At 38.8% G+C, this 25,142-nt stretch overlaps 1 protein-coding gene across 1 annotated transcript in view; it reads right to left on the bottom strand.

Annotated features, from left to right (window-relative positions):
* Positions 1–24,068, bottom strand: part of CTNND2 (catenin delta 2) — a 932,875-nt gene extending 908,807 nt beyond the window's left edge. The window contains exon 1 of the mRNA XM_052659032.1: positions 23,937–24,068. Coding sequence (XP_052514992.1) covers positions 23,937–24,068 — 132 coding nt within the window. The remainder of the gene's footprint in view (positions 1–23,936) is intronic.
* Positions 24,069–25,142: the final 1,074 nt, after the last annotated feature.

The raw sequence follows: 25,142 nt of genomic DNA, 5'->3' as shown, positions 1-25,142 counted from the left end.
TTGTTTGATTTCCTCTCAAGAGTCTTCTGCAACACCACAGTTCAAAAGCATCAATTCTTCGGCGCTCAGCTTTCTTCATAGTCCAACTCTCACATCCATATGTGACTACTGGAAAAACCATAGCTTTGACTAGAAGGACCTTTGTTGGCAAAGTAATGTCTCTGCTTTCAAGTTACATGCATTTAAACAGGTCAGGCCTGTGACCAAACTGTAGGTCTAAGAGCAAGCTAAATGATAATTTAATTGTACAATGTACTCCCTCTATTTAATTTTGTTATACAGAAAATATATGTTTGCTGTGAGTGATGGCCTAATTTATTTTTAAAGAAAACTCAAAAGATTTTTCTTGTGATTATATCTGAAAACAAAGTGAACAAATCTTAAGTAAGAGGGTTCCTGTGGTGATAAAACTGGTAGAAAATAAAAAAGGAAATCCCTGCAAAAATGCACTGGCATCCATCTTCCAGAGACAGAAACAAATGCTTCAACAAATCTTTAAATGTTTTCATCTTCTTAGGAATGATGACTTAAAAAAATTTTTTTTAAAATCAACATTGCTGTATTTTTCTAAAGATCATTACCTGAAATTCTATTCAGGTGGCTCAGACGGTAAAGCGTCTGCCTGCAATGCGGGAGACCTGGGTTCCATTCCTGGGTTGGGAAGATCCCCTAGAGAAGGAAATGGCAATCCACTCCAGCACTCTTGCCCGGAAAAATCCCATAGACGGAGAAGCCTGACAGGCTACAGTCCATGGGGTCGCAAACAGTTGGACACGACTGAGCGACTTCACTTTCACTTTTCAAGGTTACAGAGACCAACACCTGTTACTCCAATTTCTTACTTCATTTAAACACATTATAGAGCAGTGTTGATGTGAACTTGCTCTCAAGGCAAGAAAATTTAGATTAGAATCCACTCTGAAATTTAATACAATCTGAGCAAGTTGCTAAATCTATCACAGTCTTGTCTTCAACATGGGGATAAAGCAACCTTCCTCCCAAATAAGTTGTAAGGATTCAGAAAGCTAAAGAGTGAAAATTTCTCTGAACTATGGTACATAATCCGTAACTGATTACATTATTATGATTATCATGTAAGAAGCAACAATAATAGCTATGTAAAAATAAAATATCTTAAGCTTTTCGGAGAAGGATTTTTGTCTTAGATTGAATATCCCTCTGTTGCCATAAACCCAGGCAGACAGAATTTTTGAAAGATTTAATATCCAGGACTCACTGGGGAAGACTTTATTTCATGGCCAGTGAAGATCTGAACTATACTGGCATGCATAAACTCTTCATTTCCTCATTTTACATAAGAATATCACAGGAGACTTTTAAAGGCTTTATTGAAATCAGAAAGCATTACATCTTCAAATTGTCACTGCTCTTATCTGTATGGGTGCAATCTATTTTTTGAAAAGGAAAAAAAAAATTAAAGGCAGTTTGTAAAAGTTCCTCCTTAATGAATCTTGATTGGCATATTGTGAATAATTTTTTGTTTTTTTTACAAATATTCACAAATAACTGACTTAATAGTTACTTTCCAAACTCCCCTCTTAGTCTAACAAGTCTTTTTACCCAAGAAAAAATCCTTTAACCAACTACAAGTTCGGTTCAGTCACTCAGTTGTGTCCGACTCTTTGTGACCCCATGAATCGCAGCATGCCAGGCCTCCCTGTCCATCACAAACTCCCGGAGTTCACTCAGATTCACGTCCATCGAGTCAGTGATGCCATCCAGCCATCTCATCCGCTGTCGTCCTTTTCTCCTCCTGCCCCCAATCCCTCCCAGTATCAGGGTCTTTTCCAGTGAGTCAACTTTTCGCATGAGGTGGCCAAAGTAATGGAGTTTCAGCTTTAGCATTATTCCTTCCAAAGAAATTCCAGGGCTGATCTCCTTCAGAATGGACTGGTTGGATCTCCTTGCAGTCCAAGGGACTCTCAGGAGTCTTCTCCAACACCAGAGCTCAAAAGCATCAATCCCTTGGCACTCAGCCTTCTTCACAGTCCAACTCTCACATCCATACATGACCACAGGAAAAACCATAGCCTTGACTAGATGGACCTTAGTCGGCAAAGTAATGTCTCTGCTTTTGAATATGCTGTCTAGGTTGGTCATAATTTTTCTTCCAAGGAGTAAGCGTCTTTTAATTTCATGGCTGCAGTCACCATCTGCAGTGATTTTGGAGCCCAAAAAAATAAAGTCTGACACTGTTTCCACTGTTTCCCCATCTATTTCCCATGAAGTGATGGGACTGGATGCCATGTTCTTCATTTTCTGAATGTTGAGCTTTAAGCCATCTTTTTCACTCTCTTCTTTCACTTTCATCAAGAGGCTTTTTAGTTCCTCTTCACTTTCTGCCATAAGGGTGGTGTCATCTGCATATCTGAGGTGACTGATATTTCTCCCAGCAATCTTGATTCCAGCTTGTGCTTCTTCCAGTCCAGCATTTCTCATGATGTACTCTGCACAGAAGTTAAATAAGCAGGGTGACAATATACAGCCTTGACGTTCTCCTTTTCCGATTTGGAACCAGTCTGTTGTTCCATGTCCAGTTCTAACTGTTGCTTCCTGACCTGCATACAGATTTCTCAAGAGGCAGGTCTGGTATTCCCATCTCTCTTAGAATTTTCCACAGTTTATTGTGATCCACACAGTCAAAGGCTTTGGCATAGTCAATAAAGCAGAAATAGATGTTTTTCTGGAACTCTCTTGCTTTTTCCATGATCCAGCAGATGTTGGCAATTTGATCTCTGGTTCCTCTGCCTTTTCTAAAACCAGCTTGAACATCAGGAAGTTCACGGTTCACATATTGCTGAAGCCTGGCTTGGAGAATTTTGAGCATTACTTTACTAGCATGTGAGATGAGTGCAATTGTGCGGTAGTTTGAGCATTCTTTGGCATTGCCTTTCTTTGGGATTGGAATAAAAACTGAGCTTTCCCAGTCCTGTGGCCACTGCTGAGTTTTCCAAATTTGCTGGCATATTGAGTGCAGCACTTTTGTCTAAATCATAGTTGCATGTGGAAAGCAGATTTCTTATCCTGCTCTTTACTGGAAATTCAGTTATTAGAGGTCTTGCCAGGAGGCAATACTCTACAATGCTTCCACTCATTAGTAGCTTTTTAAAAGAGTATTTTATGTGTCTTAAAATAAAGAAGGAAAAATGATGGATCTGCCTTTAAAAGCTTACCCATCAATTTTCAAGTACATGATTTAGCTAGAACTTGATAACTTTCAGTGAATGGTGTCAAATTCATGATCTCGAAGATTTAACTTCAGGACCCAGGACCAGGCTTGATCACTCAAGAGCTTTTGTGTAGCAGAGTTTTATTAAAGTAAAAAAGGACAGAGAAAGCTTCTGACACAGACATGAGAAGGGGGACGGAAAGTGACCCCCTTGCTGGTCTTAGCAAGGGAGTTACATAGTTTTTAAATTGGTTATTACAGTAAGTCAAAAGAATGTCTCAAGGTTGTAAAGGTCTTACTAGACCCACTCCCATGATTTACATTTTGTGATAACAGGATTAGAACTAACAATAAAAAGATCTTACCAGGCCCATTCCCATAATAGAGATTTTTAGATAACAGGATTAGTCAGAAGGTTCTCAAGAAGGAGAATCTGTTCTCAAGCAGGATACATTGTTGTTATATAATCCTTAGTACAGAGTTTAAGCTGACTTGTGCTGTTGTGTAATCATTAGTTCTGGGTTTAAAGAAAACAAAAAGTTTGTCCTTTTCTCCTCCTTGAGAGAGACCCAGATCCCTTTCTGCTCCTTGGGGACCCTGGACTTCTTATCAACCTGCCTAGGAATTGACTCTCTCAAATTCATTTGGTTTTGGGCTTCCCAGATGGCACTGGTGGTAAAGAACCCGTTTGTCAATGTAGGAGACTTAAGAGACAGGAGTTCCATCCCTGAGTTGGGAAGATCCCCTGGGGATAGGATACTCCAATATCCTTGCCTGGAGAATCCCATGGACAGAGGAGCCTGGTGGGCTATGGTCCATAGGGGTCACAAAGAGTTGGACACAAGTGAAGTGACTTAGCACACATGCATGCAACTGAAGCTCAATTTGAACCAATTTAAGTGAAAAAAAAAAATCAAACACCAAAAAAAAAATTGTTGGAAAGATACTGGGATGTCTCACCAAATTTTTCAAAAATTTGGACAACCAAGCATTCTGGATTTCTTCATAGCTCAAAACAAATCCTCCAATTATCCTAAACTTTGTATGTTAGATAATCAAACTCTATGCAGTATATACTGCTGGGACAAAAAGACTCAGAGAAATGTACTAATGTGCCCATAATGGTTCAAATTGCCACTCAAAAACCATCTATCCTCTGAGCCAACTCAAATACTGGGTAACTAGAATTGTACACAAAGTGGGGGCTTAGGCTGAACCAATCAGACATCTCTACGCTGTCTTGTCTCCAGCAGGAAACTTTTGAATTCCTTCCTACCAGGCCTGCAGTGGCACTGTGTCATTATAAAGTCATAATGATTAAAAAAATGTAAATCCTACCAATAAATTAGGATTTAATTAGGCACACAGCTAAGTAGTTTAAGTGATGAAATCATAAATGAAGGAAGTTAACAAGGTGAAAATGAAATTTCTCATTCATTCTTCATGTGTATATTATCAAAAAAGGAAAAATTCAAGCAAATACCCAGATATATCACATGATTGTGAATAAGGAAGATGACTTAATCTGCTTCCATTATTTTAAAATTAAATGTGAGGTAGTACTGCTAATGACATAGTCACATCGTGACCTCATAATTCTTAGCTCTATCTAGAACTATTAATTTCATCTACTATTTTCTTTCTACATATAATTCCTAACAGTTGTTATTTACTTATTTACTCATGCATTCCACCAAAAAATGAAATCATCCCCTGTTATGAAAACAGAAAGTACAGGAGTCTTGATACCAAGAATTTTGCTATCAAATAAAAATTTTTGGAAAAGGAATAAAACATGTTTCACTAAACTAAGCTATTATCACTGTAAGTATTCCAACAATTTGAATGAAATAGGTGGATTAATTTCATTTACTTCTATAGAACAGTCCAAATGCAATAAGACATCAGAACTCTTGGAATGAATTTTACACAATCAATTCAACCTTGGTGGTTAAGAATGAAATCTATTCTCAAATTATTAACTAACAAAATAAGGCCAATTTTCTTCATTGTAACCACTGACCAAAGAGCAGCCTCTACATGCCAGGTATTATGAAAGGACCTTCATATAGTAAACAGAGGAAGGAAGACTGGAGCACTTCCTAAAGCATAATTCAAATATTGCTAATGTCCTTGATATTTAAGTAGGACTACCTGGGGTTCCTGATTTCATTTTGTGAGAATCCCCATTGGTCTAAGACTTATGCAAGCCCTGAAAGTCTGCAGTTGCTCAGTTGTGTCTGACTCTTTATAATCCAAAGGACTGTAGCCTGCCAGGCTCCTCTGCTCATGGGATTTCCCAGGCAAAAATACTGGAGTGGGTTGCCATTTCCTTCTCCAGGGATATACCTGATCCAGGGATCAAACTCACGTCTCCTGCATTGCAGGTAGACTCTCTACCATCTGAGTCACCAGGGAAGTCCAACCTTAGGGCCTAACATTCTCCCAAGTATCTTTGGCTAAACTCCCACTTTTGTAGGAAAGATCTCCCTCATCTCTTAAACACAACAACCATTCCATGTGCAGACCAAGATGAAGAACATAACTTTCTCTTCATGATTTTCCCCTGACTCCTTGATGTCAGACACTGGCTGTGCTGGGAGTTCCACAGGCCCATGGTTTCAGAGGATTTTAAGTCACAGCAACACAAAGGACCTAATTATCAGGAGTTCTAGATGCATGTTTTTTTTTTTTTGAAGAGTTTGACTTAGAAAAGTGAGAGAAAAGATGATCTACATATTCTACCAGAAAGTTAAAATTTAACATAGTTAAGTGTAATCAAGGAGCTTCAAAACACTTCCTACACTCTCTTTTCAGCATTATATTTATAGACCATCTCATGTAATAATCTGGCAATAAGTAAAACTCTAAAAGCTAACTTAATATATATTTTCTTAGCCAAATATCCTCCTCTCTCTCAATTTCTTAAGTAACTAAAGAAACTCCAGACTTACTTTTGGGTTTCAGGAACTCATTCAAAGTTTGAGAGGGCATATATGTTTAATTACCTAAGAAAGACCAGTGGAGAGCAATTCACCAAGTCCATATACACTAATTAAGACTATACATTTCCATGAGATCATAATAAACTAACATGTGTTTGTACAACCTATGTTATAATTTGCACACATTTCATCATAATTCTGATAATGGTCCTCATTTTACTAGGTAATCAAATTTAGTTTTGGAGATTTGTTACATATCTTGACCAGAGCTATTCAGTAAGCATTTGATGGAAGAGTCTGAAGCAAATCTACTAGTGCCAAGTATCTCACCTTGTTTCACCATGCCAAATATTGAGCCAAACTCCATACCGATTACAAGTAAATTCTTAAAACAAGATGGCATGGGCTTCCCAGGTGGCTCAGTGGTAAAGAATCTGCCTGCCAATGCAGGAGACATGGGTTCGATACCTGATCCAGGAAGATTCCACATGCCCGGGAGCAACTATGCCCATGTACCACAGCTATTGAGTCTGTGCTCTAGAGCCTGGGTGTCATAACTACTGAGTCCACACAACACAGCTACTGAAGACCACATGCCCTAGAGACCCTGCTCCTCAACAAGACAAGACAAGCCAAGCCACCACAAGAAGAAGCCCACATGCCCCAACAAAGACTAGCCCCACTTGTTGCAACTAGAGACAAGCCTCACAACAACAAAGACTCAGCACAGCCAAAAATAAGTAAAATTATTTTTTAAGAAATGAATACTTTACCTCCTGCAGCCACCACTCACTTACGCTGTGCCATGATAGAAGCTCTGAGATTTTAACTTGTCCTTGAAAGCAGCAGAAACATTTCCAGCCTAGTTATGACAATTGTCTTTCCTCTTAATTATCAAAGTTCAACAAACATCCTAGCGAAGTTTTTACTGGAGTTGCTATGAAGGCAATATTTTCTGATGCTACACAATAATAATTGGTCTGTTGCAAGATGCCAAATATGTAAAAGTTTAGGCGACTTGAGACCAGTGGGAATAGTTTCTTAGCAGATTTGACAAATGTGCATGTCTTCAAACTTGGCCAATATTTTAAAATTACTTGTAATATTTATCTTTAGTGATGGAACACTAGTAAGAAGAATTTATTTACTAGCAAATTGAAAGTCAGATTTCAAAAATAATTAATCCCTAGAGAAGCCTTCAGATCATTACAGCTCAGTTCAGTTCAGTCTCTTACTCATGTCTGATTCTTTGCAATCCCATGGGCTGCAACACACCAGGTCTCCCTGTCCATCACCAACTTCCAGAGCTTGTGCAAACTCATGTCCCTTGAGTCAGTGATGCCATCCAACCAGCTCATCCACTGGCATCCCCTTCTCCTCCTGCCTTCAATCTTTCCCAGCATCAGGATTGTTTCCAATGAGTCAGTTCTTTGCATCAGGTGGTCAAAATATTGGAGTTTCAGCTCCAGCATGAGTCCTTTCAATGAGTATTCAGGACTGATTTCCTTTAAGATTGACTGACTTGATCTTCTTGCTGTCCAAGGGACTCTTAAGAGTCTTCAATACTATAGTTCAAAGCATCAATTCTTTGGCACTCAGCTTTCTTTATGATCCATGATCTATATGATCTTTAAGATCATGGCATTTGGTCCCATCATTTCATGGAAAATAGATGGGCAAACAATGGAAACAGTGATAGACTTTATTTTCTTGGGCTCCAAAATCACTGCAGATGGAGACTGCAGCTATGAAATTAAAAGACACTTCCTCCTTGGAAGAAAAGCTATGACCAACCTAGACAGCATATTAAAAAGCAGAGACATTACTTTGCCAACATAGGTCCATCTAGTCAAAGTTATGGTTTTTTCCAGTAGTCATGGACAGATGTGAGAGCTGGACCATAAAAAAGGCTGAGCACCGAAGAACTGATGCTTTTGAACTATAGTGCTGAAGAAGACTCTTGAGAGTCCTTGGACTGCAAGGAGATCCAATCAGTCCATCCTAAAGGAGATCAGTCCAGAATATTCATTGGAAGGACTGATGCTGAAGCTGAAACTCCAATACTTTGGCCACCTGATGGAAAGAGCTGACTCAGTGGAAAAGACCCTGATGCTGGGAAAGACTGAAGGCAGGAAGAGAAGGGGATGACAGAGGATGAGCTGTTTGGATGGCATCACTGACTCAAGGGACATGAATTTACACAAGCTCTATGAGATGGTGAAGGATGGGAAAGCCTGGCATGCTGCATTCCATGGGGTCATAAAGAGTCAGACACGACTGAGTGACTGAGAAACAACGCTGCCACCCATTTTTCAAAAGGGCTGCCATTGATTTTGGCTTGCTGATGGATTTCCTGAGAAGGCAGTAATAACTAGTTGCACTTTTTGATACTTTCCTAAATTTGTCATTTGCCAGCACCCCTGAGAACATTCCTTCCATTTTCTAAAAATTACCACCTTTTGAAACCATCCCCAAGGTAGACTTGCAAGAAAACTGGCCATCATCCTTAGCAACATGAGTCCCAAGTCTGACTACTGGGATCTTCCACATATTTCATGAGTCACCTATGTCTTTGAGACATTTCTTTTCAGCTTAAAGTTGCCTAAGTTTGCAAGCAAGAATCATGTCATAAAAAACCAAAACGTGCCTCCTCCAGATGTTAATCCTTTTTTCCAGCTCTCTTAGGTGTACAAAACCTATTCAGTAGGTGTTTCCTCCTACTTTTCCATAACAAATATTTGATGGCAGCTCTGTTTTTTTTTTTTTTTTTTCATTATTTTTATTTGGATGCGCCAGGCCTTAAGTTTCAGCATGTGGCATCTTTGATCTTTGTTGAAACATACAAGCTCTTCAGTCCCGGTGTGTAGAATCTTCTAGTTGTGGCACACAAAATCTTAGTTGCAGCATGTGGGATCCAGTTCCCTGACCAGGAATCAAACCTTGGCCCATTAAAATGGGAGCTCAGAGTCTTAGCCACTGGGCTACCAGGAAGTCATGATGGCAGCTCTTACAGTCCTTCTTCTTCCTGTCTTACCCCATCCCTCCCACCCTCCGACCATAGTCTGCAAGCCAGACATCATTAGTTCTTCTATCTGAAACTAATATGACTTGGCTTCTGGGCTCTTTACAAGACTGGGAATGCTACCCCAGAAATACTGGGGCTTATACCAATTCATGTTTGGGAACTTATTTTTGTCTACAGTACAAATGTACTGCTAATTATTTTCTTTAATATAATACTTAAACATTTAAAAATGTATTATTGATCAGCCATAGGATTGTCTGGTGTGTATCCTCAGGTTCTGGTCTAGCAAATCATTTTGAAAAGTTGCCTCAGCCCATGCTAAGTCACTTCAGTCGTGTCTGACTCTGTGCGGCCCCATAGATGGCAGCCCACCAGGCTCCCCCATCCCTGGGATTCTCCAGGCAAGAACACTGGAGTGGGTTGCCATTTCCTTCTCCAATGCATGACAGTGAAAATCGAAAGTGAAGTCGCTCAACCATGCCCGACTCTTAGCGACCCCATGGACTGCAGCCTACCAGGCTCCTCCATCCATGGGATTTTCCAGGCAAGAGTACTGGAGTGGGGTGCCATTAGGATGGCTCAAATAAATAAGATGGACAAGAAAAAGTGATGGCAGAATGTGAAGAACTGGGAGCTTGAGCAGATACAGCCTCTCTGCAATACAGTTTGGCAGTTTCTCAAAATGTTGACCTTAGAGTTACCAGATGACCCAACAATTTCCCTTTTTAGTTATTTATCCAAGAGAAATAAAAATATATGTCTATGTAAAGCTTATAGTCAGCTACTCATATCAACATTATTCCCAATAGCCAAAGAGTAGAAACAACCCAAAAGTTTTTCAGCAGATGAATGGGAAGTGAAATGAAACATATCCACAGAATGGAATATTATTTGGAAATAAAATGGAGTGAAACAAGGATATATACTACAATATGGGTGAACCTTGAAACATGAATTGTGAAAGCAGCCATTCACAAATATATATTTATGATTTTATTTATATGAAATGGCCAGAATAGGAAAATCTATAAAGACAGAAAATATATTGTTTCCTAGGGCCATGAGGTTTGAGGAGAATGGGTAGTGATGGTTAATGGTACAGGAATTATCTTTGAGGGGACAAAAGTGTTTCAAAATTGAATGGTGGCAATGGCTGTACAACTTTATGAATACACAAAACCACTGAAATGGGTGAAATGTATGGCTTGTGAGTTATAATTCAATAAGCTAATCTTGTAAAGATACCTCAGGATGTATAGAAACATAAGACTTAGAAGCAGAGAAAAGTATACAGATGGTCTAATACAATGATTTTTTTATAAGCACAGGAAAATGTCTGAATTGGTTATCTACTGCTGTGTAGCAAACCAGCCCCAACCGGGCTTGAAACCACAATGCTTTATCGTGGTCATCGGTGTCCAAGTATCAGTCTGCAGCTTGGGCCCCTTGACAGGGGAATCAACAGTAGATGGCTCATTGGAAAGGCTGGCAAGTTGACACTGATATCGACCAGAAGTTCAGACGTGGCTATGAGCTCAGGGACTGAGCATTTCTGCACACAGCCACATCCACTTTATGGTGACTGGTTTCTAAGAATGAGGATCCCAAGAGAATCAATGAGAAGGTGTACCACCCTTAATGCTCCAGTCTTAGAATTCAGTGTCACTTCTACCACACCACAGTCTCGAGTCTAAATAAAGTAAAGGACAGGGAATATTGAGCCCATTTATCAATGGGAGAGAGTGTTAGACTCACATCAGAAGAAGGTCAAAGAGAGGAGACATAGTGTTGTAGACACTTTTTAAGGGTCAATATATTGCCACCTGTTTTAATGCACCATGAGGCAACATTTATATAGGGTCCACATTTCTCACAAGAACAACCTGTTCACTTCTGAAGTTGACATGAAAGTATATTCCAATTTTATGTTCCTGTGAAGTGTTTTAAGGCCATCTTCACTTGCAAAGTTTTCCCCTGAGAAAATGCTGCAAAATAAACCTTCACATGAGCTGGGGACATAATAAGGGATTTGCAACAACAGCACTTATGATTATTACTGCGGCATTTCTTATAAGAAATCCTCAGAACATTTTCATATGAAGACTATTTCCTGTAACCCATAGATAAGACTGAAATTATTCTTCTATAAAGTTGTGGACCAGTAAGAGTCTTATGTGTCCAGAAAAGTGCATATAAAGAAGCTCATGATGAAAGGAGGGATAAATTAGGAGCTTTGTTAGGATAAGCCCACACTACCATATATGGGCTTCCCAGGTGGCGAGAGTAGTAAAGAATCTGCCTGACAATGCAGGAGATGCAGTTATAGCAGGTTTGATGCCCAAGTTAGGAAGATTCTCAGGAGTAGGGAATGGAACCCACTCTAGCATTTCCACTCCGGAGAATCCCATGGACAGAGGAGCCTGGTGGGCTACAGGGGCCATGGGGCCATGAAGAGTCAGATACGAGCGAGCAACTGACCACATATCGTTATATATAAAATAGATAAACAACAGGGACCTCCTGTATAGCACAGGGAACTATACTCAATATTTTGTAATAAGCCATAAGGGAAAAGAATCTGAAAAAGAATATATATCTGGAAAAAGATGTATATAATTGATATACATAGCATATGTAAATCAGATATACTGGAGAGATATATATATATATAACTGAATCACTTAGCTGTATATCTGAAATTAACACATTGTACATCAACAATATTTCAATTAAAATTTTTTATTTAATTAAAAAAAATGATGTATCTTATGCAAATACATTAAAAAGCCAAAAACAAAAACAAAAAGCCCCACACATATGCAATACATATGGCATACCATCATTAAACAAACATTCAAAATAAACACACAGAACAACACACATCAAAATCTGTAATAATCAGAAGATTTTAATACGACCATATTGAGTTCCATCAGGTGTGAAATGGTGAAAAACCTCCTAAACAGAAAGGAAATATGAGACCACCAGATGATTATAGTAGCTGGATTGTTCTATCCTCTGGGAAAAGTATGTTTCCCGACAAATATGAGGAACTTGGTATAATTGCATAGAAAAAAAGGAATTAGATGTTTGTGTGTTTTTTATGAGTGAAGCTGCTGATTCACGTTCTAACAGGGGAGTCGATGGCTTTTTAAATTTTAGATGAAATAAGGCACACAAGTTTAGTTCAAGAAAAAAGATTTTTGTCTGACACTCTGCAACCCCATGAACTAAGCCCTCCAGACTCCTCTGTTCATGGAGTTCTCCAGGCAAGAATATTGAAGTGAGAAGCCATTCCCTTCTCCAGGGGATTTTCCTGACCCAGGGATTGAACCCAAGTCTCTCACACTGCAGGCTGACTCTTCACTGTCTGAGCTACCAGGGAAGCCCAGAAAAAAGACAATCACCTATATATTTCATGAGTGGAGGTTATGTTTCAGTTAACATGCCTCATTTCAAATTGAAAATATCTCACTCCACCTGGTTAAACGAGTTTCAGTTTGGGTTGTTTATAAAGGAAACTGCAATTTGGGGGCCTGGGATTCATCAGAGTAAATGGGCTAATTCTGAAACAATATGCAGGTAGCCCACAGGGGAAGACACAGATGCAACAAACCATTCAAAAAAGGATGGAAAGACATGATCAACCTAACAACGCAGACGAGGTCCCTGAGCCACACAACTAAACTAATGGCTTCCATCGCAATTAGACGAAGCATTCACTTTTGCACTATGACAGAACAGGAAAATACTGTAAGTTTATTCACGCATGCACATCCTCAACACCAAACAGTTAAACATGTTCTCTGGGTGTGGCACTCACCTGGGTGCTGGGGACACAGGAAAGAGAGAAGACCTGGTCACAACCATAAATTTATCCATCCCATAAATTAATCCATAAACTTGGATGTTTTTCAGAAAATAAGCATTTTAACTATTATTCCTACAATAATAGTACTATATCTCTAATACTAAAATATTTTACTTCTGTTAAATCATATGACAACAGTGTGCAAAAGGTTTTCAATATCAGTCTTCCATACAACCCCGAAAAGCTCCCAGGATAGTAATTTCTTATTTCTATTCTCCCTAAGGGTTTCCTTGGTGACTGAGTGGTAAAGAACCTGCCAGCCAATGTAGGAGACCCTGGAGAAGGAAATGGCAACCCACTCCAGTATTCTTGCCTGGGAAATCCCACTGACAGAGGAGCCTTGTGGGCTACACTGCATGGGGTCACAAAGAGTTGGGCATGCCTTAGCCACTAAACAAGAACAATAACAACTCCCCCTAAAGGTGGAGTCATTTCATTCAGTTAAATTCAGTTCAGTCGCTCAGTTGTGTCCGACTCTTTGCGACCCCATGCAGCACGCCAGGCCTCCCTGTCCATCACCAACTCCAGGAGTTTACTCAAACTCATGTCCATTGAGTCAGTGATGCCATCCAACCATCTCATCCTCTGTCGTCCCCTTCTCTTCCCACACTTAATCTTTCCCAGCATCAGGGTCTTTTCCAATGAGTCAGTTCTTCACATCAGGTGGCCAAAGTATTGGAGTTTCAGCTTCGGCATGAGTCCTTCCAATGAATATTCAGGACTGATTTCCTTTAGGATGGATTGGTTGGATCTCCTTGCAGTCCAAAGGACTCTCAAGAGTCTTCTCCAACACCATAGTTCAAAAGCATCAATTCTTCAGCATTCTGAAAGCCACACTCTTGGAAAGTATTACTGTGAAGGACTGAGGTGCTGTTCCTGACCTCAGCAGAGCTCCCAAATTAGAGAATTCACATTCTAGATTATTTATTTTAAGCATAAACTGCCTCTGGCTTCCAACAGGTCTATAACAGGCAACTGCAGGTCTCTGACCAGTAGTTGGAGTGAATGGTATTATTTTGTAAAAGCACCTGTGTTAGCTAAAGGGTTAGGTTCAAAGCTGATCTTTTGTTTGGGTGGAGGGCTTAAATGCTGTAGAGGTGGTGGGCATGAGTACTGGCCAGCAGGCCTACAACTGTCCTGCAGAGGCTTGCAATCCACTCAAAGATTTAAAGACCCTTGGTGGGTTGCCCAGAAGGTGCTAGTGGTAAACAATCCACCTGCCAATGAGGAAGACACAAGAGATGGGGTTTCGATCCCTGGGTTGGGAAGATCCCCTGGAGAAGGGAATGGCAATGCACTCCAGTATTCTTGCCTGGAGAATCCCATGGACAGAGGAGCCCGGTGGGCTACAGTCTATGGGGTCTCAAAGAGTCGGATACAACTGAAGCAACTTAGTCTGATTGATAGCTCGGAATCCTGCCACTCAGAACATAAGAGGCAGCCATGTCCAACTGCTCATGGAATTGCTTGGACTTGCCAACAACTATGGAACAACCTTAAATAGACTTTTCTGTAATCTAATTTTAAATTCTGAACATAACTTTTTCCTCCAGGAGGTGTAAGCTGCAAAATGCATCTCGGATAACTAAATCTATTGACTTGTATAAAATAGATTACTACTGAGAACTGACTGTGTAGCACAGTAGACTCTACTCAGTGCTCTGTGGTGACCTAAATGGAAAGGAAATCCAAAAGAGAGGGGATATACGTATATGTATAACGGATTCACCTTGCTATACAGCAGAAACTAATACAACATTGCAAAGAAGCTATACTCGCCAATGAAATTTTTAAAAAATCTACTGACTTGGTGACTAGAACTAGCTAGTATTGTTGAAGAAATGTTGAAGATTACTTGTCCAAAGTGATTTTTGCTTGTTTGTTTTGGTCGCATTGATACTGGGTCCTTCTTTCTCCTATTTATTAAGCAAGTGGTCCTGGAGGCCATGAGTAGAATGTGAAAGTCAAAACCTGCCATTAGTGAAAAAGGAGGAGGCTGGTCTTCACTTTTCCCTGGCAGCCACTAGATAGCAGGCTCATTTAGAGCCCAGGGCATGAACCTGCACATTCCTTCAATGACTGCAGTCGAATGGCAGCAACTTGAACATGATCGATGGGCTGCCTGGGGCATGTTTACCTGTGTTACTGATGCACACCACAGATAATGTCAGTGCAAACCACTGACTCTGAAAAACAGGAATGTTCCAGGAAAGTGATGCTATGGTATTTAACCCCTGGGACTCCCATCACCCCACATTTTCACTACAGACACTAACACTGAGCTACACAAATTCACTGAAATATGTCTGTTTTCTTGTTGTTCAGCCAATTCTTTGCGACCCCATGGACTGTAGCATGCCAGACTACTCTGTCCTCCACTATCTCCTGGAGCTTGCTTAAACTCATGTCCACTGAGTCAGTGGTGCTATCTAACCATCTCATCCTCTACCACCCGTTTCTCCTCTCGCCCTCAATCTTTCTCAGCATCAAGGTCTTTTCCAGTGAGTCGCCTGTTTGCATCAGGAGGCCAAGTATTGGAGTTTCAGCTTCGGCATCAGTCCTTCGAACAAATATTTCACGGTAGATTTCCTTTAGGGATTGACTGGTTTGATCTTCTGGCTGTCCAAGGGACTCTCAAGAGTCTCCTCCAGCACAATTGGAAAGCACCAATTCTTCAGTGCTCAGCCTTCTTTATAGTCCAACTCTTACATCTATATATGACAACTAGAAAAACCACAGCTTTGACAATATGGACCTTTGTCAGTCTGTCTGTTTGGAGTCTCATTAATGATTCCTTCAGATTCCAAAAATATATCATAGATCAAGTTGATGTGAAATGACCCACCTCCCTTTTCTGAGTTAAATAAAAGCAACAAAGGCACAGGCAACATTTAACTTGGCCTCAGGAAAACTTTGGTCACAGAGAAAACCAAGCTAACTGCTCATTTCAATTCTACAGCAATTTCTTATTTTGGTTCCCAGATGGTACAGAAGGTCAAGAATCTGCCCCTAATGAAGGAAACACAGGAGCCATTGCTTTAATCCCTGAGTCAGGAAGATTCCTTGGAGGAGGAAATAGCAACCCACTCTAGTATCCTTGCCTGAAGAATCCCATGGACAGAGGAGCCTGGTGGGTTACAGTCCCTGGGGTCTCACAGAGTTGGATGTGACTGAGCAAGACTAAGCAAACAAGCAAACTAAATAGTTTTTCAAGTTTCAATTTCTTTGGTCATAAATAGAAATATTCACAAAATAATCACCAAAGAAAAGTCATCATAGACCCCTGCAAGCTCGATGCATGAAACAGGGCACTCGGAGCAGATGCGCTGGGACAACCCAGAGGGATGGCAGGGGGAGGGAGGTGGGAGGGGGTTCAGAATGGGGGACACATGTACACCCATGGCTGATTCATGTCAATGTGTGGCAAAAACCACCACAATATTGTAAAGTAATTAGTCTCCAATTAAAATGAACCAATTAATTTTTTTAAAAGAAAGGTCATCATTTAATTACATATGTGATGAAATAAGTTCCACACAAACATTTAAAGAAATATGTAATATATATTTTATTGAAATATAAAATTTAAAGGAGTTTAATATCCATCCTTTTAAAGAACTCTTTTGGCATTTTGAGATTCTATTTAACAGTGTTTCCTTGTCCTGCTATAATTCCTATGTTTATTTTGACTGTTTCTACCATATTTGGTTCAGTTGCTCTGAACACTAAACATGTTCTTCCCATTTACTCCCTCTAGAATATTCTATTTGTTAATTTTCCTTTCCACACAAACACTGTATAGGATGGTACCCCAGGAGTTCCTGCTTCATACATCCTGCCTGTGGCTCTTATCAGTAATTAATTATGACAGATTTTCTCAGTGAGTTTGCAAATGTTTTTAAAGTCATTCTTAAAACTTTGCTCCAGGCAGCCTCTGTCAAAGTTGACCCAATGATTTATGTACAAGAAAGTATGACATGTCATTTTTTTTTCAATCTGAGAAAATGGAATCAACTGAAGAGCTCAATTAATAAGAAAAAAGTTAAAAAAAATAAATTATAATATTAAATAATTCCCAGTGCATCTACTTACATAACCATTAGAAAAAATGTTCTAAAATATTTAGTGATATAAAAATACTTGATATAATATTAAATGTACAAAGTATAAAACATAAAGAAAAACAAAAATGTGCACAAATAATTATATAGTCATATAAAAAAATCTAAGAAGGAAATCCTCCAAAATATAGCAACAATCTGCATTGTTATCCTCAAATAAAATCTACACCTTTACTCCATTTTGAGTTTTTAAACTTTTCACAATGTGCACAAATCATTTTCTAATGGAAAGCTTACTTAAAACTATTAAAACACCACATTTAAAATATTCAATGTGATTTCACATATTAATAACAATGAATTCTAACAAAAAATATGAAAGACACATTAGACACTATAATATCATGTTACAAAACCCCATCTATTAAGAGCTTGTCTTCTAACTTTTAGCATGTAAAGGGTTAGTCCATTTTTATTTTTCCCATTATAGCCTTCAGTCCCCTAAAAACTGAACAAATAACAGCTTCAAAGAGACTAAGCAGACATCAACCAACGAATTAATGCTTAGAATAGAATCTGGGGTTATTAAAAGGATGGATGAGTACATATGTGTCTTGAGAAGAGTTACAAAGTAAAATGTTAAGGAGAAAATTAAGCTTTAGAGAAAAGAACTCAAAATAACTTACAGGCAAGACTAGAATACAAACGAGGGAGCAAAGAAGAAGGGAGGCAGACAGCGTATCCACACTTGCAGAGTTATCCAGCCGTCACTAAAACCTGCAGCATTAATTTCCCAAATCTTACACAAATAGTTTATGAGCTTTGTTCCTCCTTGATCTCCCATTTCAATCATCATTTTTGTGATTCAAAGGATCCAGGATCCAAACAGACTTGCTTCAAGCCTAGCTGATCCTATCAGTCTGGTGCCACGTGACCACCCCTTTCCTCCTGAGCTGGAACTCCAGACCTCTACTTAAAGTATGTGCTTGCTTTCTTTGCCCTGCTGGAAGACTACATACCCATGTGGTCACTGCAGCTACAACTAGCTCCCCTACTGGGCATGTTATATCTTTAAGGCTTTCTGATCCTTCCTGACTCCAGGCTCTTCCCTTTCCTTGTTATTAGCTATATCACCTACCCAGACCCAGTTCATTCACTGCCCCTAACATAGCTCCTGGTCTAGAAATGAAAAAAGAGTAAAGTCATGACCCCGTCCCTCTTTTAAAAACTTTCAATCTATAGCTGGCTGAAAAAGAAATAAATTTTAAAATTATCAATCAAATAATTCTCATTTTAATTTTGATACATGGAGAAAGTTCAACTCAGGTCACTATGATCTAATTCTTTTCTTCTCTGCCTAAATGAATATAAAGTTCACTAGTCTTTGCAGATAATCCTTCTCCATCTTCTTGACCTTTCCTAAAGGTGTTTTAATTTCCTCTTTTTTCATGGATGATAATTTCATCATTAGTTTCATAAAATATTTTCCCAAACTATACTTTGGAAACTGATTAGTTACATAGGTCATTTTCCACATTGTGTAATCAGAAACTATTGTTGCAGATCACAGGGACACGAATAATACTGAGAAATTCTGCAGTGTTATGCAGCACTGGAAAAATACCAATTAACTAAGCATTTTATAATGTACTCCTTCCCAATAATACTCTTGTTATACAGAGCTATGTAATTTTAAAGCTATAAAAATGTGGACTCTAAGTGAAAATAAAGGCATGCTATCTTAACACATGAGTCAATGTAAATGATTCAGATTTTTTTAGATTTTATGTAAGATAAATATTTCTAAATACTTTTTTAGTACCTTCATATGAGTCGGACATATGCAAAATACTCTGCAGTAGTTTTGCCCATTCTGGGAGCTCAGAAATGCCTCTACTCCTACTTTTCTACATTAAACATAATAACAAAAATGATTAAAAGCAAAATAATCCTGTTTTGTTACTTAAAAATTACCAATATCCTAAATCATGATACTAAAAACTTCCTTTGAAAGCAATAATATAATCTTCAATCCTTGTGGAATTTAAAGAACAGGAGAAGTTACTGTAGCGACAGAACGTCTAGAGTTATAAACACAATCAATTTTAAGGAATATGTTTATTGTTACAAACCATTTGGAATTTTATAATATATTGAATAGAGTGTTTTCTTAAAACTTCACCCGCAGGTCTTCCCTGGGGGTGGCTTAGTGGCAAAGAATCCACCTGCCAATGCAGGAGACATAGGTTCTATCCCTGATCTGGGAAGATTCCACATGCCTCGGGGCAACTAAGCCCGTGCACCACAACTACTGAGCCAGTGCTCTCGAGTCCAGAAACTGCTAAGCCTGTGTGTGCCAGAACCCGTGCTCCACAACCAGAGAGGCCACTGCAGTGAGAAGGCAACACAGCGCAACCAGAGAGTAGACACCGCTCACTGCAACTCGAGCAAGGCCCACGAGGCAACGGAGAGCTGTCACAGCCAAAACCAAACAGATAAATAATTCACCCACAATTAAAAAAAAATCTTATAACTCTTTATATGTGTTTGTCTTATATTTTTAGCTTCATTGCTATACTTGAAAGCAATAATACTCCAAATCTGTGTATCGCCCAGGGAAAGCACATAGTTGGCATGGGATAAACACTATTGAATAAATACAATATAACACATTTGCATTTACTGTTCTGTACTTAGAATTTTCTATTTAATCTGTTCATTATTAAACATATTTCATTGGTAGACTCATGACAAAAAACACATTTATCTGTACCATAATAATTTACAAAGATCAATAAACTATATGAGCTCTAAAGGTTTTCCAAAAATCTAAAGGTTTTTAAGTAGCTCCCCATGGAAGAGGATCTGAAAAAGGATATGTCAATAATATATATCTGAATCACTTTGCTCTATACCTGAAAGTAATACAATATTGTAAATTAACTATACTTCAATAAAAAAAAAATAGTTAACAAAAGCCCCCATGATTTTTCTAGCTTATATAAGAAGATCCTTTAGACACCAGCTTTGAAAGCATATGATGGTCAAATTAAACACTGATCAACTGAAGGGAAAGAAAAAAATATATTTTAAAACAGGTACAGTTTTAGGAAAGTCATGGTTTTCTTAAGAGCAAAGTAGTATCCATATTGATTTAAGATAAAATATATAGATCAACATTACTTAGAGCAAGTAAATGTAAATTCTCGTCTAATACTACAGCCCAGCATTGGAACAATTTTTTTAAAAAAACAAAAACAAGAAAGTGAGGATCAGATGACTACTCTCAGACAAACTGGAAGCAAACATATTTGCATTTCTTGCAGTCACAGGGCAGCCTTGGGCCTCTCCCCTCCAGTAATGGGGATTTGAGCCACTGCCCTGCCGTCATCCTTAGAGTAGCTTGCACAGTCAACAACTATCTTTCTCTCTCTTTTCTTGATTTGACCTTACTTCCCAGAGTCATAACCAAGGCCTCAACATTAACAATAATTGCTTTCAAATTCCTGATTTAAGCCCATGGTTCTCATGCTATCAGCATCTGTAGCTATTGGCTCTGTGAATCCTTTGTTCCTATCAATTTTCCTGTCTTTCACCCCTTGTCACTTAGCATCAATTCCAATATCCATCATTATAGTCATTTTCTTACATCCATCATATCCAATGCCTTTCCCTCTCCACCTCCAGCTTTTCAGACTTCAAACAGGCTCCAACTCAGAACGCGCTGACCATGTCTACGTGATGACAGCAGAATAGAAACAGACACATTTCCAGCCAAGCCATCAGCCCCCCTGCAACCATGTCGTCTCTGTTCTCATAGATGAACTGTCTTTGTTCCCTTCACTGCTGCACTGGGTCCCCTTCACTCTCACCTACTCAGTAACTTTCCCCCTGAAATCACACCCCTCTGTCAAGCATCACTAATTTCTTCTCTTCTTATGGGTCATTGCCACCATCATAGTAATTATCTCCTATCTTTAAATCCCTTGACCCTTCTCACCCTTTTAGCCATCATATCACTTTGGCTCCTCTTTGTGATGGATGGTTATCAGTCTCCTCTCAGTGATTTGTGCAGATGACATGACAAGAATCATCACCCAACCTCTGTCCTCTCTTCCTCTTTAAGTAAAGGACACTCACACACAGGGGAAGAAGTAGGGACTGAGTGTCTCGCCCTTGGAGCCACACAGGACAAGAGACTTGGTAAATGTTGGAAATGAGACCAATGTCTCTGGAACACAGAAAACCACCCACAGAGTATAGCATAAATCATCAGTCTGTTTATGTTAATGCAAAAGTACAAAATTCACCAGTTAAAAAGCAATTGAGACGGGAAATCAGAACAGAGAAAAAAGATCAATGAACACCTTTTCACTGAACAGTCCATGACTGATGGCTGCTCAAACACTTTAGGACTCAGCTTACAAATGCCTCAGTCATGCCATACATCCAACATGGGACACATTCCACGGCTCAGGGTTTGGCAGGATGTAAGTTCTAGTCAATGGTTATAGACTAGAATTTATTTCCATGCAATGTCAACTACCAGCCTAAGAACCTGTGTTCTTAGTCTCATTAACGACGTAGTCCAATGAACTCTTACTAGACTGAGCTTTCTTTACATATTTATTTCCATTGCTACTCTTCACTGTAATTTACTGGTATAACGTACTCAGTATATTTAATGAATGAGTAATTAAATCATGTAGCCTATTATACGCAGTCACCTCAGAATATATGCCTGCTATGATTAAAATAAAAAACTTAATTCCCTGCTGCAGAAATGACTCCCAAGGAGTCAGGACTGGAGTGATAATACGTGCAATGCCATAAAATTTTTTACTTGATATTCTCTAAATGAAGAGATAGTATTCTTACTCAAGAAAGTTATTTCTTATTAGCACCTAAAGAGGGCCAGGCAAATATCCTTTAAGTGAAAAGATTTATAAATAGATTATGCATATAATTATTAAGAACCATGGAAGGTATTAATTTTTAAAGTTATCTTCCTTAATTTCAGCTAAAGCTTTATAAAAATACATTTAACTTAGTTTTAGCTCCATAAAAAGTCAGGCTATCCCTGAGAAAAAGAGAGGAAGGACATCCGGAGAATAATTTAGGACAAAAATCCCCCAGTGAAGGAAGAGATTGGTTGTTTCCGTGAGGCCACACCCAGGAAGTCCATGGGCTCTGCTGCTGAGTGATTTCTGCTTAGACACCACACATGGAACCTGACACCCATGTCTCCGATTTGGGTGTTACCACCTGCTCTATCTCAGCTTCCCAAGACAGATTTTCATTCCTCCTCATATTACTTATTTGTCACAAAGAATCTCATCTTATCTATGAGCAAGGAAACGAGTTTAATAATTAGAAAATAAACTCTTCACAGTAACTTTTAAAAAAATTTTAGTGCTTGTTGCTTATCTATGTTCTTTATATATTTTTATTTTTAGGCCATGCCCCAAGGCAAGTGGGATCTTTTCATCAGACAGGTTTGGTTGTCTTATTAAATTTATTTCTCATGCCTTACGCTTTGTCACTACTCTAAAGCTAGTGGCCTAGCAAGATGTCCAGACTATGCCAGAATAAAAATCCACGACATAACCCAGCGATATAACAAAGCAGTATCTGGAGTATGGGAAGTAGCATGGACTTTCCCTCTCTCTTTCCATTGCTCATGAAAAATAACCAGAGAACGCTCACGGGTAGGCTTTTAGAAGAAATTAATCAAGCAATACAGTCTGGGCCTCAACCCAATTTCCTGATTACTTACCATTTTCACAAACTAGATTACCCAACCCGTCCATTCATCTCTCCTAATTTTGCTTCACACTTTCTGACCTGGTGACACAATTTTAGCTAATAGCATCATTGATTCCTTCAACGGATCTTTCCTTAGCTACTCCTTGATAGCTTGATCATCAACCTTTACCAAAATCAGTTCCCGTTTATTAAACAAAATCAGTTTTCTCTAGGAAAACCGAAGGCCTTCTCCTAGTTGAGTCTGTAATGGCCTTATTTAGTCTATCACTCTATTAAGATGTTCCTGGGTTCAGGAAAACTATGTCACTTTTCTCCTACTGCTGTTGCTAATTCAGCATCCCTGAATAATATCATTCAAAGACAGGATGCTTTTGCACTTAAAACAAAACACTGATTTACATTCCAGTCCGCGGTAAGGAAAAGAAGCAAATGTAAAAAACTTGACTTTCCAGCTTTAATTACCACCTTTTATATAGAAGAAACATGAATTTTATGAAACAATTACTTTTAAACATGAGACTTCAGATTTGATTTGCTTATCCATTTTTTTGGCAAAGAAATGGTGAAAGAAGAATCATTTAGACTTTAGTTTTGCAGGAAAAGTTCTGAAATGTATTCTTCCAAAGCCATCTCAGAAACACACAGAATATGAATTTGCTTAGCCCACCGTGATAATCATCTGTTCTCAACCCTTATCAATTTTTTAGCATCATGGATATACTTTGAAATTTTACTAGACTTTAGGTTTCCCACAGACCAATTATTTGGCGTCACACATTTAACGGTATTAAACATTTCATCCATCAATGAATCTGCCAAAACTTCACCTGTAAGAATTTGACTACAATTTTTGCTCTTTTTCTGTAGACTATTTTTGCAAGGAAAGCTTCCTAAATCTTGAATAAAAACTGAGTCAAAAGCTGTTATAATCATATTTTAGTAACAATGGTATAATGAACACCAATATCCTGCTAGAAAATCATGATTTTCTCCCCAACGTAACTAAATTACCAGCTTTTATCCAGAAAGAACAATTTCAAAAATGTTGCAATATGTCAGAAAAGTGGCATGTTTCTACCTGTTCTTTAACCGAGGCAAGGATGGCAGAGGTGGTTTCTGTTTCCGAGCCATCCCCATTGGAGGTGGTGAGGCCAGGGCTCAAGGAGCTGGTCTTCTCCGAGGCTGACGAAGGCTGGTCTGGGACGGGCATAGCTCCTGCAATGCAAGACGACACACTTAATGGAACTGGATGTTGTCCCTGTAAACAGATCTAGCTAGCTGGCATGCTGCAGTCCATGGGGGTCGCAAGGACTCGGAGACGACTTACAGCAACAAAAGCAGACAGCTCTAAGAGGCGCACTTTGGCAAGATGAGACGTATGAACCACAAAGCACGTGACGTAACTGTAGAAGCGGAAACAAGAAAATAGATACTTTCTTCTGTATCCACCACGACCAAATCCCAAAAACACTCACAACTTTGGGTGATGTCTTTGAGGTAAACAGAGAAAGTAACGACAAGCTGAGAGGGCAAGTAAGATGATGAGAAAGAGTAAAGAGATAAATAAGCGTTGTCTACAAAAGAAGCTAGCCAAGCTACCATTTTCTATCTACATATATTTATATCTACATGTAGATAAATATGTATATGTATATCTATATGTAGATAAATATATCTACATGTATTTATTACTTGTACACCCACATACTTTCAACTAAAAAAAAAAAAAAACTAAAGATATTCTCCTTTATATGGAAATCATGCAAAATAAGTGATCAGTAACTTATGAGTAATTAAGAAACACCACAATTCACAACTGACCTAAGAAGGTTGGTTGGTATTATCAAATAGCTAGCCTACTCCACAAATAAGAAGTTTGGGTGGTATTATCAAACAGCTAGCCTACTCCACAAATATTTGCTGAGTTCTAACTCCAATACTGGCAGTGGACAAAAGTTTCAAAGCTGGCGACACTCATTTGTCACAGTTTACTCTGTCTGAGTTCACTGATGAAAGAAAGGACAGGCTCAGATAACAGCCCATTTCATACAGGAACACACATGCACAGGCTAAAGACAAGACTCTCAGAAGTTACTGTGCTTCACTGTACTTATCTTTCTCACACAAATAAATAAGACTGAAGTATTTGTGACATGCTTTACTTAGCAATGGTCATCAGCAGAGGAAGTAATAATTAACTGAGGGTCACTTTTGTAAAGGCACAACAAGAATCTCTGTTTAAATAAGAGGTTGGGAGTAAATCAAGGTTATTTTCTTGCTTTAA

This window comes from Budorcas taxicolor, chromosome 20, assembly GCF_023091745.1.
Source record: "Budorcas taxicolor isolate Tak-1 chromosome 20, Takin1.1, whole genome shotgun sequence".
In the NCBI taxonomy this organism is placed as follows: Eukaryota; Metazoa; Chordata; class Mammalia; order Artiodactyla; family Bovidae; genus Budorcas; species Budorcas taxicolor.
This window is presented reverse-complemented; position numbering and strand designations above follow the sequence as displayed.